General features: G+C 42.3%; 1 protein-coding gene across 1 annotated transcript in view; it reads right to left on the reverse strand.

Moving 5' to 3' along the window:
- PDE6A (phosphodiesterase 6A) overlaps nt 1-2,695 on the reverse strand; it is a 50,899-nt gene extending 48,204 nt beyond the window's left edge. The window contains exon 1 of the mRNA XM_008152199.3: nt 2,219-2,695. Within this exon, the coding sequence (XP_008150421.2) occupies nt 2,219-2,695 (477 nt within the window). The remainder of the gene's footprint in view (nt 1-2,218) is intronic.
- Nucleotides 2,696-13,439: the final 10,744 nt, after the last annotated feature.

Here is a 13,439-nt window from a genome sequence, read left to right on the forward strand (position 1 = left end):
AACAATTCTCTCCTTTAATCCTACAGCAGCACTGCGAAGTAGGTATTCTCACCCGTTTTATAAATTAGCAAGTGAGCAAGCCCAGACAGGCTAAACATTGCCAAGGCCATGTTCTTAGAAAGTGACTGCGTCGTGATTCACCCCAGATCGGACCTCAAAGCTCCACACCCTAACTTTCCGCCGTATGATTTGAAGTGACCTTTGGCACACAGCACCTGGTCCAGTGCCCGTCATTTTACAGATAAGGAGGAGGTCTAGAATAGTGGGGCAGTGAAGAGTGTGGGCACAGGCCAGAGTGCCCGGGTTCCGATCCCCACTTGCCCCTTTCTCCCTGCAGGACTCTGAACAAGTGACTTAACGGACCTTTCCAGGCTTCGGTTCCATCCTCTGTAAAGCAGGTATAGTCAGAGTATGTCATAGACCGTGACCGTCCGTGTTGGCTACACTTAAAATCTAGAGAGGCGTGAAGGGAGAACACACCCCAATCCAGTGATAGGCGAGTCCCCCAGGAAAGCTCCCTGGATGCAGAACCGTTACCCTTAGCCCTGGGTGTCCAGGGGAGATGAGGGAGAGAGGAATTCCATGGGAGGCCCAGGCCCGTGTGTTTCAAAGAAAACCATCTCCCGCACAGGCCCAAGTGTGTGCTTCTTATCTTGCCAAGGAACCCAGGTCAAAAAGATGACCCGTTTGAATTCTTCGTGTATGGGTGTGAAGTCCCGGGCCTGCAGTAACTCCTTAGTGACTTTGAGCAAGCCCCTCCTCAAGCTCTCCTGGCTTCAGGCTTCTCATTCACTAAATAAATGTTCAATGAGCTGATCTCTGAAGCCCCATTGCTCCTCCTCTTTTTAACCTTAAAATCCTTAATTTGAAATAAAGTCAGAGATAAGGTGAGCACAAAGACACCAATATCTAGGCTGGATCATGGAAATACCCGAACACAGGCTCCTGGTTTAGCCAGTACGGCAATAAATGAGAACTGCATGGGCCTGGCTATCATGGGGCAAACATTCTTTCAGGTGAGACATGTGTTAAAGGAATTGAGCCCTTGAACAACACAGATTTGAACTGCATGGGTCAACTTATATGTGGATTTTTAAAACCTGCACAATTCAAGGGTCAAGTAAGTGTATGCCATAATGACTCCGTTGTGAGTCTTTCATGCCAAGTGTTTACTAGGCATCTGCTGGATTCTGGGTCCTGAGATAAAGAAGATAAGAAGGCAGGCATGGTCCCTGGCCCCCAGGACTTACTTATTGTGATAACGGGTGTTAGGAAGGAGACTGTAACAGGGATCTGGGACGGCCTCCCGGAGGAAGTGACCTTTAAGCTGAGATCTGAAGGATGAGTAGGAGTTGGTCCTGGCAGAGGGCTATGTGGAGAACTGTATTCAAGGGATTTACCCCCGGAAATCAAAGAGGTCTTTGTCAGAGCTGCCAGTAGAATCCCACACAACACTGGACTCTTAGAAGAAAGAGCCAAGTGCTCAACCAAGTGATGGATGCTAACATGTCCGGGAATGAGGCAGACTGCCATCCTGTCTCCTGAGTTAACGCCCGAAGCAAAGCACCACATCACCTCGGTGATATCCTGCCAGAAACACATACCCTGAATCTAGTCATGAAGACGTGTCAGACAAGCCCAAATGGAGGGACATTATGAAAAATATTTGGCCTGTACCCTTCAAAAACATCCACATCATGGAAAACAAAGACAGACTGGGGAACTCCTGCAGATTCAAGGACACTGAAGAGACAGGGCTTCAGTTGAGACCACTGGCCAAATGGAATATGACTGTCCATTAGATAATAGTATTGTACCAATGTTACATTTCCTGAATTTGATCACTGTACTGTGGATACTTAAGATCTGTTCCTGGTCTGGAAATACGCAACAAAGTGCCCAGGGTTAAAAGGGCATTTGTCTGCGAATGACTCCCAAATGGATCAGAAAGAATGGAGACATAAAGCAAGTGTGGCAAGATATAAACAACTGGTGACTTTAGATGAAAGGTATACAGTTCTCTGTACTATTTTTTTAATTCAACTGTTAAGTTTTTCCCCCCAAATAAAAAGTCATAAATAAAAAGAAGCACCAAGTCATCACCAGCCCAGTCATAGTGGCCAGCAGCTCCCCATCCCATGGGTACCCCAGACCCGCCGCTCCCCCCCACCCCCCGAATAATGCCTCCCTGCCCTCCCTCCTATGGGGAAGAGGGTACCTCTTCTGTGTTGGGGACGTTGGTGAGCTTTTTAGAGTGTGCGACGTGGCCCACCACGCCCATGTCCAGGGGGAACACAATCTCGGAGTCGGGCACCACCAGACACTCCTCAAGGGCCGCATCTTTGTGGACATTGAAGAGGCGGGTGGCTAGCTCCGCGATGCCATTTCGGGCCCTGTACGTGAACAGGCTCATGCGGTCTGCCTGCAGGAGGAAGCACAGCTTCTTCATGACATTGAAGATGCATTTCTCGGCCTGCAAGTTCTCCTGAAAGTCCCGCAGGAGGTCGAAGATGATTTCACTCTCCTCCACGCTGCTCAGCGGGTGGTAGTGGCTGAAGTCCACGGCTGCCTCCTTGGCCCCCAGCAAGTCCGCGATGACCTTAGCTCGGTAGCGGAGGTCGTAATACTGTTTGGCAAAGCCGACATTTGAGTCCAGAAACTTCTCCACCTCCTCTTCCGTCACCTCGTCCTCCATGGCTGGGAAGTCCGATGGTTACTTCCGTGGAGGGGCTGAGACTGGCCTTCTGAGGACAGTTTGGGCGTCTGTGGCAAAACTGAGTCAGGATGCGATCTGCTCCACCTGGACTCTCTCTGGGTCTTGTCTGCAAATCTCACAGATGTGGCTGCATAGGACAGGGAGTGAGCTTGGGAGATTAAATCATTAATATTTCCTAAGAACAAGGATTACGAGGATCAGAGTGTTCCAGATGCCACTGGGCCCCAGATGGGAGAAGGTGAGTGTTCTCTCTTCACCTTGGCCCACTAATAACTGAGAAGAGATTTTTGCACAGAGCAGGAAGTGAATCAACTGAAAAAACAGACACCGAAGCAGGCGCTGCAAAGTAGGTGGCACAGGGACCATCTACTCCTGTAGATTTGTTTTCTCTGCCCTGTGTAGTGTTTCTCAACAGTTGACAGAATCCTTCATTTACTGTTTAGATTTGTTTGGCTTCTCTTGGTGAATTGGAAGACCTAGTAATTGTGTTCTCTTTCCTCCATGGCAGGAATGGTTAGAGCTGAGAGGCACTGCCCACCCAGCTCCCATCCCCCAGCACCTCACCCTTCCTCTCCATGGCCCCTTCCCCAGAGCCACCCCAATTTGGGGCTTCAGGCTGCATGCTAACCACTCAGGCAGCTTCTCTCATGTACATTGTGGGTCTGGCCCCTCTGGGTCCCTATTTCACAATCTCTGCATCGAAGTCTTTCCCAGCTTTAGATTTCAATGATTCTCTTATTTTAGGATTCAAAGGGCCCTCATAAATACAACAGCAGGACAGAGATATGTGTTATTATAAAAAGACAGTTTCCAGGTTGCTAAAGGTGGGATTTGGGGAGTTAGACATGGAACTGAGTCTGTCATTTGCTATCTGTATAAATTATTTAATTTTTCCTAGACCTCACTTTGACTATCTGTAAAGTTAGAGTTATTTAGATGGCTGTTGTGAAGACTAAATGAGATAATATGTTGAACGGTGCAAAGCTATGCACCCAGAGTCTATTAAGTTGAAGCATATGAAATTGCCCCCTTGGACTATTTTTATCCTACTCAAGTGGCAATTTCATACTGTTCAATTTAATATGAATTATCTAATCATTATTAGTTATCCTAACTATCAAATATTAGCTGGATTACCCTGTCATTGAAGGTACGGGAGAGAGAATTCAGACATCAGTATTTAAATAAGAAGTTGAATATGGGGATAGAAAGTAAGGAAGCTGTTGCAACCTTTCCAGAAATATGAGGAACTGGCCTGGGATGGAGGTTAAGAGAATGGAGGGAAGGAAGTGGGTGTAGAAGCAAGAAAAGTGTGAAAGGCACAGTGGCTGACGGGGGTAGTGAGAAACAGTGGGTAATCTGTGAGTCCTCGGGCCCCAATAGTAAACTTGGCACTGCGTGTCCCCCTTCAAGACATTTCACTGGCATTAAATGTTGATTTAGCCTCTATTTCCTAATCAAAGGCCTTTCCCCTCCTGGTTCTTCAAACCCCATGTCCTCTGGCCCCATCAGCTAGCCCTAAGAATTGCTGGAACAGCCTGCTTGGTCTGTGCCCTCATTTTATACTACCTTGGTGCACTCCCATATTTCATTTGTTTTTACTCTTAACCTGGAGTTGATAGCAGTTCCTAATAGTCCAGCCACCTGTTGACTTAGTGACTTTGCAGTTACTTGGGTCTGTCCCTGGAGCATGGCGAGTCTGTGAAGTTCTCCTTGTTTTACCGGAAGGGTCTAACCTAAGTCAATAGATGAGCCATGTAAAAGTGTGTCTTTATGTGCATTTTAACCTTCTGTGCATTTTTCGAAAGCTCTGATTCTAAAAGGGATCTGTAACTCAAAAGCAGTTAAGAACTTTGGGGAATCCTGAAAAATCAGGTAAAATTGGCTCCTAAAAACAAGCTTTGTGATTATACTAGTAGGAAGGCAACAGGTAGAAGGGTATACTTGGGTTTTAGGACTGGAGTGAGCTGAGTTTGAATCCTCTCCTGTAATTTACAAACTTTGACATTGTACTGGTTAATAATGCGGATTTTGTAGTCAAAGAAAACACAATCATTTCAAGAGAAACATCAAAAGGGCTTTATTCAATGTAATGTCCATCGCTAGCTACACATTTCCTCATCTTTCAGGTAATTTGTGGATACCGTCCCAATAGAACTTCCCTTGTTTTGAGGCAAACCATTTAGAGACCCAATTTTCCACTTCTTCGTATGTTTTGAAGTTCTGCTCAGAAAGTACGTGTGCCATCGATCGGAACAAGTGGTAATCTGAAGAAGCAAGGTCTGGTGAATACGGCGGGTGGGTTAATACTTCCCAGGCAAGATCTTTTAAGGTGTCTTTAACTGTTTTTGAAGTGTGTGATGGTGTGTTATCATGAACCAAAATTACTTTGTCGTGTCTTCTGGAACATTCTGGTCATTTCACGATCAAAGAGTGGTTCAAATTGATTATTTGTTGTCGGTAGCGATCAGTATTAACGGTTTCACCTGGATTTAGAAGCTCATAATACACCACACCTTCCTGATCCCACCAAATGCAGAGCATTGTCTTCTTTCCGAAGCGATTTGGCCTTGCAGTCGATGTTGATAGTTGACCTGGATCAACCCATGATTTTGTGCGTTTGGGATTCTCAAAATAAATCCACTTTTCTTCGCCAGTCACAATTCGATGCAAAAAAGACTTTCTTTCATGCCGTTGAAGCAACATTTTACTGATGACTTTTCGGTTTTCCATTTGTCTTTCGTTCAGTTATGTGGCACCCATTTTCCTTCCTTTAAAATCTTCCCATTGCTTGTAAATGATCGGAAATTGTTTGCTGAGCAACATTTAAACTTTTTGCAAGTTGTTTTTGAGTTTGACATGCATCTTCATCCAATAATGCTTGCAATTGTTGGTCTTCAAACTTTTTTGATTGACCCTAGATGTTCTTTGTCTTTCATATCAAAATCATCACTTTTAAAGCATTTAAACCAGCATTCACAAGTATCTTGAAATGGAGCATGTTCACCATAAGCTTCCCGAAGTATATGATAACTTTCAGCAGCACTTTTCTTCAAAATAAAGTAATGAATTAAAACTTCCTGCAAATGCTCTTTTTTTGGCACAAAATTAGACATTTTTAAGCGTAAAAATACCTATGATGTTAACACCTTCACAAAATTTGACATATGAAGTTTTGAAGCTTGTTGTCAATACAACAAAATAGCATACATATCAAATAGCATATATATCAACATATGTGTAACTCCATCTATTGAAAAAAATCCACATTATTAACTGGTACACCTTAATCTCTGGTCTCAATTTTCTCATTTGCTAACAATGACTAACAATGATACTTATTTTAGAGAATTGTTGTGAGGATTAGAGGCAGTATATGTATTGACTTTGGTTGATGAGCAGTTTGCAATAAATGTAGCCATTAATAATGATAATGTAAGCTAAGTATGAAGCAGTGATATTTGGTAAAAAGCAGAAGTAATGCAAATATATTCCCCCCCCCTTTTTTTTTTTTTTATCCTCACCCAATGCTATTTTTCCATTGCTTTCAGATAGAGTGGAAGGGAAGTGGGGGGAGAGAGAGAGAGAAACATCGATGTGAGAGAGATACATTGATTTGTTGCCTATGCCCCTACCAGGGCCCAGGATCAAGCCTGCAACCAAGGTACATGCCCTTGACCAGGAATTGAATCCATGACCCTTTGGTCTGCAGGCCAACACTCCAACCACTGAGCCAAACTAGCTAGGGCTATTTTCCTATTTTTTAAACCAAAACTTTTATTATTTTTCTCTTTGGAAAGTAATACTTCTTTGTGTTGTAGAAAATTGAGAAAATGCAGGTAAATAAAAAGAATGGTTACCACTCAGAAAAATATTTTTATATATTTCCCAATCATCTAAATATAATTTTTAAAACAAAACTGTGACTGTGCAATATATATATTTTGTTTGTTGAACAATATATGTAAACATTTCTGTGCATTAAATATTCTTTTACTATGTGATTTTTAAAAAAATATATTTCTTTATTGATTTCAGAGAGAAAGGGAGAAAGAGAGAGAGAGAGAAATCAATGATGAGAGAGAATCATTGGTCGGCTGCCTCCTGCATGCCCCCTACTGGGGATCGAGCCTGCAACCCAGGCATGTGCCCTTGGCCGGAATCGAACCCGGGACCCTTCAGTCCGCAGGCTGACGCTCTATCCACTGAGCCAAGCCAGCTAGGGCTACCATGTGATTTTTAATGGCCCCATAGATTTCCATTGGGTGGCTGTAACATAATTTATTTAACATACTTCAATTATTGGTTATTTAGCCTGTTTCTAATATTGATGTTCTTAATGAACATTTGTGTCGTTAAATCTTTACACACTTGCTTGATTATATTCTTTTTTTTTAATTGATTTTTAGAGAGAGAGGAAGGGAGAGGAAGAGGGAGCGAGAGAAACATCAGTGTGAGAGCAAAACATCAATTGGAGGAAACATATGTAATACTTTCAACAATAAAGATTTAAAAAATTAATTAATTTAAAAAACAAACATCAATTGGTTGCCTCTTGCACGCCCCTCACTGGGAATCAAGCCTGCAACCTGGGCATGTGCCCTGAACAGAAAAGGAACCAGTATCCCTTCAGTGCATGGGATGCTACCCAACCAACTGAGCAACACCAGCCAGGGCTGATTATATTCTTATCTTCTTAATAAAAAACTTGTCCAGAAAGACAGAACAATTTCACTACTAATTCTTTAAGAAGTTGTCCTGGCTATTTAAAAATGTGATAGTTTAAGTAAAAAAATAATGGAAAAGTCAATATTTTAATGCAAAGATCATGTTCCATTTTGAATGACCATCTCCCATAGAACCTAGCACATATCCCTGAAAAAACAAATCTGGGACACAGGCTTGTGATAGCCAGGAGACGTCAAATAACAGATCTCTTTCTGTACCTAAATATTTGTGGCGAAAGTGAATTCTGCTCCACCCCAGGTATAAGAGTCACATTTCCTTTCTTTCTCCAAATCAAATTTTGTATGTTCCAAACTCCCATCCCACAATTCTAGCAGAATATTCAATCCTGGTAATTATGGTGACTGCTGGCTTACCCCAGGGTCATGTGAAGAGTTGTTGGTCTAACTCAGTCCAGCCGGGAAAAAGCCCTCTGGCCTTCAGTCCACCCTGCTACCACGAATGTGCCCCTTGTCCAAGCTGGTATGGACCCAGACAGGCCAACAGTTCTGCTCTTCACTAGGCTCAGGGGTCAATTGTTACAGCTCCAGCTTCCCATGTCAGGGAGAGGCCCAGATTCTTGCCACTCAAGGACCCTGAAAAACTTAGGCCCCATCTCAGTCTTGCGGAGGCTTTCAAAAATCTCCTTTCCCCTGACTACATGGCTCTCCTGCCTTTCCCCCTCCAGGACAATTAGCTTAATCTCCCTCAAAGGTCCGAAGCAGGAGGGGATCTCTTTTTGAGCCTGGGAGTGGTTGCTTCCTGCCCTGTCACACAGTGGCCCTGAGAGGCAAGAGATCTAGAAGGGCCAAGCCTCCTCTGGGGATTGGGACAGAGGTGGCAGAGGAAAAATACCCATAATCATTCAAAGTACTATTTGTAATATTTTTTTTTAGAAAACAACATGAATATTCCAAATCAATGACAATACACCCAAACAATGGAATACCATGCAGCTACTATGGCCAAAGATGACTACCACAATATTTCCCATACCACATGTTCTTCTTACGATGTGGCTTTGACACTTCTCCCATTGAGACTTGGGGTCTATTGCCCTCCCCTGAAATCAGGTGGGCTTTTATAACTTTCAACCAACAATGTGCAATAGAAGTGAGGCTAGGTGACGTCTGAGACTAGATCATAAGAGGCTATGCAGCATCCTCTTTGCCTGCTGGAATGCTGGCTCTTGAGGCCTCTAGCTGTCATTTAAGCCCAAACCAGCCCACACAGAGAGACACAAAGAGAAGCCCTGAGACTACATGCAGAGAGCTGTCCAGACGGCCTTCAGCTGCTTCATCCCCCATTCTCTGTCCCAACTCTAGCCACTATCTCACTATAGCTCTATGAGACACCACTAGTCAAGCTTTTACCAAATTCCTGACCCACAGAAACCACGATAAATAACAGAATGCTTATTGTTGTCACAAGCCCCTAAGTTTTGGAGTAATTTGTTACTCAGCAATAGATAGCCAGAAAGCTGCTCTGATATGGAACATCATTAAGATATAATATTAAATTTTAAAAACTCTAGAATAGTGTATATTGTATGTCCACTTTGTGTGTGTGTGTGTGTGTGTGTGTGTGTGTGTGTGTGTGTGTGTGTATTCTTGTATTTGCATAGATCGCTGGTTTGCCAACTGTGGGTATTCATTAGAATCTCCTGGTTGGGGGGGTGGGAAGAGACTAAAAAATATTATCAATCCTTGATCCCACTCTACACCAATTCAATCATAATATCTGGGGATGGGACCCAAACATTGTTATCTTTTAAAAGTTCTCCAAGATCCCTGTCCTGTATTGCTCAGTTGGTTGAGTGTCATCCCATGCACCGAAAGGTTGCCAGATTAGATTATTTGACAGGGTGTATACCGGGTTTCAGACTTGACCCCCAGTAGGGGGCATGCAGGAGACAGCTAATGGATGTTTCTCTCTCCCTCCCTCTCTTTCTAAAAATCAATTAAAAATTAAAAATAAAAACACTTCTCCAAGAGATTCTGATGTGCAGCCAGAATTGAGAACTGCTGACATAGAATAACCTGGAAGGCAACATAGGAAACTGATGCTATGTTTGTCTCCGGAAAGGGACACTGGGATAAGAATGGGAAGTGTTAGAGGGAGATTTACTTTTCGTTGTAAATACTGATTTTTTAAATTTAATATACTTGCACATTACCTGTTTCCAAGAACAAATGTGTGTGTGTGTGTGTGTGTTTAAAATATATTTTATTTGATTTTTTACAGAGAGGAAGGGAAAGGGATAGAGAGTTAGAAACATCGATGAGAGAAAAACATCGATCAGCTGCCTCCTGCACACCCCCTACTGGAGTGTGCCCACAACCAAGGTACATGCCCTTGACTGGAATCCAACCTGGGACCCTTCAGTCCGCAGGCCGATGCTCTATCCACCGAGCCAAACGGGTTAGGGCTGTGTGTGTGTTTTTAAAGTAAAGCACGTGTACAGTGAGAATGAATGAGAATAGCAAATTAGGAATAACCCATTCAATAATGGAAGTCAGTTTGGGGCCCACTATTTTGGGGCCTCAGAGGAAGTAACCTGTCCTTCTTGGGAATAGTGCTGAGGAGGTGAGTCCTGAAGTGGCCTCTGTCCTGAAATGACTTATTTGCCAACCCAAACACCCCCCACTTACTACACCATTAGTTTCTCATTGGAAAGCAGTTTGGAACAGAGTAATGACTGTAAAATGTGAGCCTCCGGCTGCCAGTCACCCCTGTGAACAGGAGGAAAAATACTCAGGCTTAGATGGGAGGGGTAAAGCGATCTGGGTTCTGGCTGGCTGGGGTGCTGACCTGCTATTATCAAGGGAAAGCAGATTTTTAGCCAGCTCTCCATTAGCAGGGATTTGGTTATCTGTTTCACCTTAGATTCCCACTGCAAAGAGCTGGGGCTTTGATCAAGGTAAGGTAGGAATGGCAGACCACAGTTCAGTTCCATGGAGTCCCAGGGATGTGTACATGGGGAGATGGCACTAAATAGCAGCCTGGGTGGCTGACTGGAAGGGAGATAGGCTGACCCAAAGCTTCCTCTCCAGAACCATCCCTTGCATTGGGTCATTGACACATGCATCTGATAGCGCCCAGTTCTAAAGGCCACCTCAAAATTCACTACTTGTCAGTTGCATGACCTTATTAAGTAATTTAATATTCAGAGCCTCAGTTTCCTCATCTGTAATGTAGATTGAATCATCTGAAATAAGAGAAAGAAAATGATAACCATTATTAAATTGAGCCAGTCTTTATTGGTGTCTATTCCAGGCAAACATGGGGGTGGATTCTTCCATCTGACTAACACAGTGAGTGTAGTGGTTAAGAGTGGGCTTTGCAGTCAGATGTAACTGGGTGAAAATCATGCTATTGTCACTTATTAACTATGGGACCTAGGGTAAGTCACCTAACATCTCTGAGTCTCATTTCCTCACCTAAAAAGGAAGATCATAATATAATACCTCCTTTTGTCAAAAGCTACTGCGAGGATTAAATAAGAAAATGAATGTGAAGAGTTTATGCATCCATATGTAAATATCCAGAAATTGGCAGCTGTTGCCATTCTGCTTATCTTGAAGCTTATAGAGTCTTACTTAACCCTCAAGACTCTGGAGGCAGGCTCTATAAAAGGTGAGAACTTGATGTCCATTGAAATGAAGTGATTTGTCTCTAGTCATAAGTGGTAGAGTCAGGAGTGAACCCAGGTGTTCTGGTTTCCTGATATGGCTTCTGGCTCTGGAAGCTCTGTATGTAGTGGGTGACAGAAACTTGAGGATCATCTCTAGATAAGAAAGGGAGTTCCTTAAATGACTGTGAAGAGATTCGCTGGAAAGGGAAGGAAAGGAAATTAACCATTTTGCTTCCTTCACAAGTCTTCTTCCTTTACCACCCAGTGGGCTTCCATAGGCTATAAACAAGGAGAAGAACGAACAACTTTATACTCAACATCAAAATCAAGTAAAGATATGTTTTGAGCCCTAAATTTAGAATGCCATATATATTTTTAAATTAAAAGCAGGCACACTGGGGAAAATATAAAGACTCTTCAAAGAAAACTTGAAAACACACTCCTGTGCACTCTTGACTCAACATTGAAAAAGACTGTCAAGCTGAACAGTTGACTAATGACGACCCTCGTTGAGATGTCTGCTCTTAGCTATATTTTCAAAAGCATCAAAGTCATTCTGCTGGTAAATTGTCAGATCTGCCTGAAATTACTATTAGGTTCCAGTCACATCTGTCTATTCATGAAAAGCTAAAAAAGCAAACAAACAAAAAACTCATAAAACTAACAATACATAGTCATATCAATTGATGCAGAAAAAGCATTTGACAAAATCCAACACCCTTTCTTGATAAAAAACTCTCAGCAAAGTGGGAATAGAAGGATCATACCTCAACATAATAAAAGCCATATATGACAAACCCACAGCCAACATCATACTCAATGAGCAGAAACTAAAACCATTTCCCCTAAGAACAGGAACAAGACAGGGATGCCCACTCTCACCACTCCTGTTCAACAATGCTAGAAGTACTAGCCATTGCGATCAGACAAGAAGAAGAAATAAAAGGCATCCAAATTGGAAAAGAAGAAGTAAAACTGTCCTTATTTGCAGATGACATGATACTGTACATAGAAAACCCGAAAGACTCCATCAAAAAATTATTAGACTTAATAAATGAATTCAGCAATGTAGCAGGATACAAAATTAACGCCAAGAAATCTATGGCATTTGTATACACCAATAATGAACTTACAGAAAGAGAGACTAAAAAAGCAATCCCATTTACCATTGCACAAAAAAAATAAAGATACCTAGGAATAAACTTAACCAAAGAGGTAAAAGACCTATACGCAGAAAACTACAGGACACTGAAAAAAAGAGATAGAGGAAGACATAAACAGATGGAAGAACATACCGTGTTCATGGATTGGTAGAATCAACATCACCAAGATGTCCATACTACCCAAAGCAATCTATAAATTCAATGCACTTCCTATTAAAATACCAATGGCATATTTCACAGATCTAGAACAAACTTTCCAAAAATTCATCTGGAATAAAAAAGACCCCGAATAGCTGCAGCAATCCTGCGAAAGAAGAACAAAGTAGGAGGGATCTCAATACCAGAACTCAAGCTGTATTACAAAGCCACTGTTCTCAAAACAGCCTGGTACTGGCACAAGAACAGACATATAGATCAATGGAATAGAATAGAGAACCCAGAAATCTACCCAAAGCACTATGCTCAACTAGTATTTGACAAAGGAGGCATGAACATACAATGGAGTCAAGACAGTCTCTTCAATAAATGGTGTTGGGAAAATTGGACAGATACATGCAAAAAAAATGAAACTAGACCACCAACTTACACCATACACAAAAATAAACTCAAAATGGATCAAGGACTTAAACGGGAAACCATAAAAATACTAGAGGAATCCATTTAAAAAAAAAAATACTAGAGGAATCCATAGGCAGCGAAATCTCAGACATATGCCAAAGCAATTTCTTCACTGATACTGCTCCTAGTGCAATGGAAACTAAAGAGAATAAAGAGAAAATAAACAAATGGGACTACATCAAAATAAAAAGCTTTTGCACAGCAAAGGGAACCATGAACAAAACAACAAGAAAGCCCACTGCATAGGAGAACATATTTGCCAACGATATCAACGATAAGGGTTTAATCTCCAACATTTACAGGGAACTCATACAACTTAATAAAAGGAAGTTAAACAACCCAATCAAAAAATGGGCAATGGACCTAAATAGATACTTTTCGAAAGAAGACAGAGGAAGGCCAAGAGACATGAAAACATGCTCAAAGTCACTAATCATCCGAGAGATGCAAATCAAAACAACAATGCGGTACCATCTCACACCTGTCAGAATGGCTATCATCAACAAATCAACAAATGACAAGTGCTGGCCAGGATTCCGAGAAAAAGGAACCCTCCTGCACTGCTGGTGGGAATGCAGACTGG

Source organism: Eptesicus fuscus, chromosome 6 (assembly GCF_027574615.1).
Source record: "Eptesicus fuscus isolate TK198812 chromosome 6, DD_ASM_mEF_20220401, whole genome shotgun sequence".
In the NCBI taxonomy this organism is placed as follows: domain Eukaryota; kingdom Metazoa; phylum Chordata; class Mammalia; order Chiroptera; family Vespertilionidae; genus Eptesicus; species Eptesicus fuscus.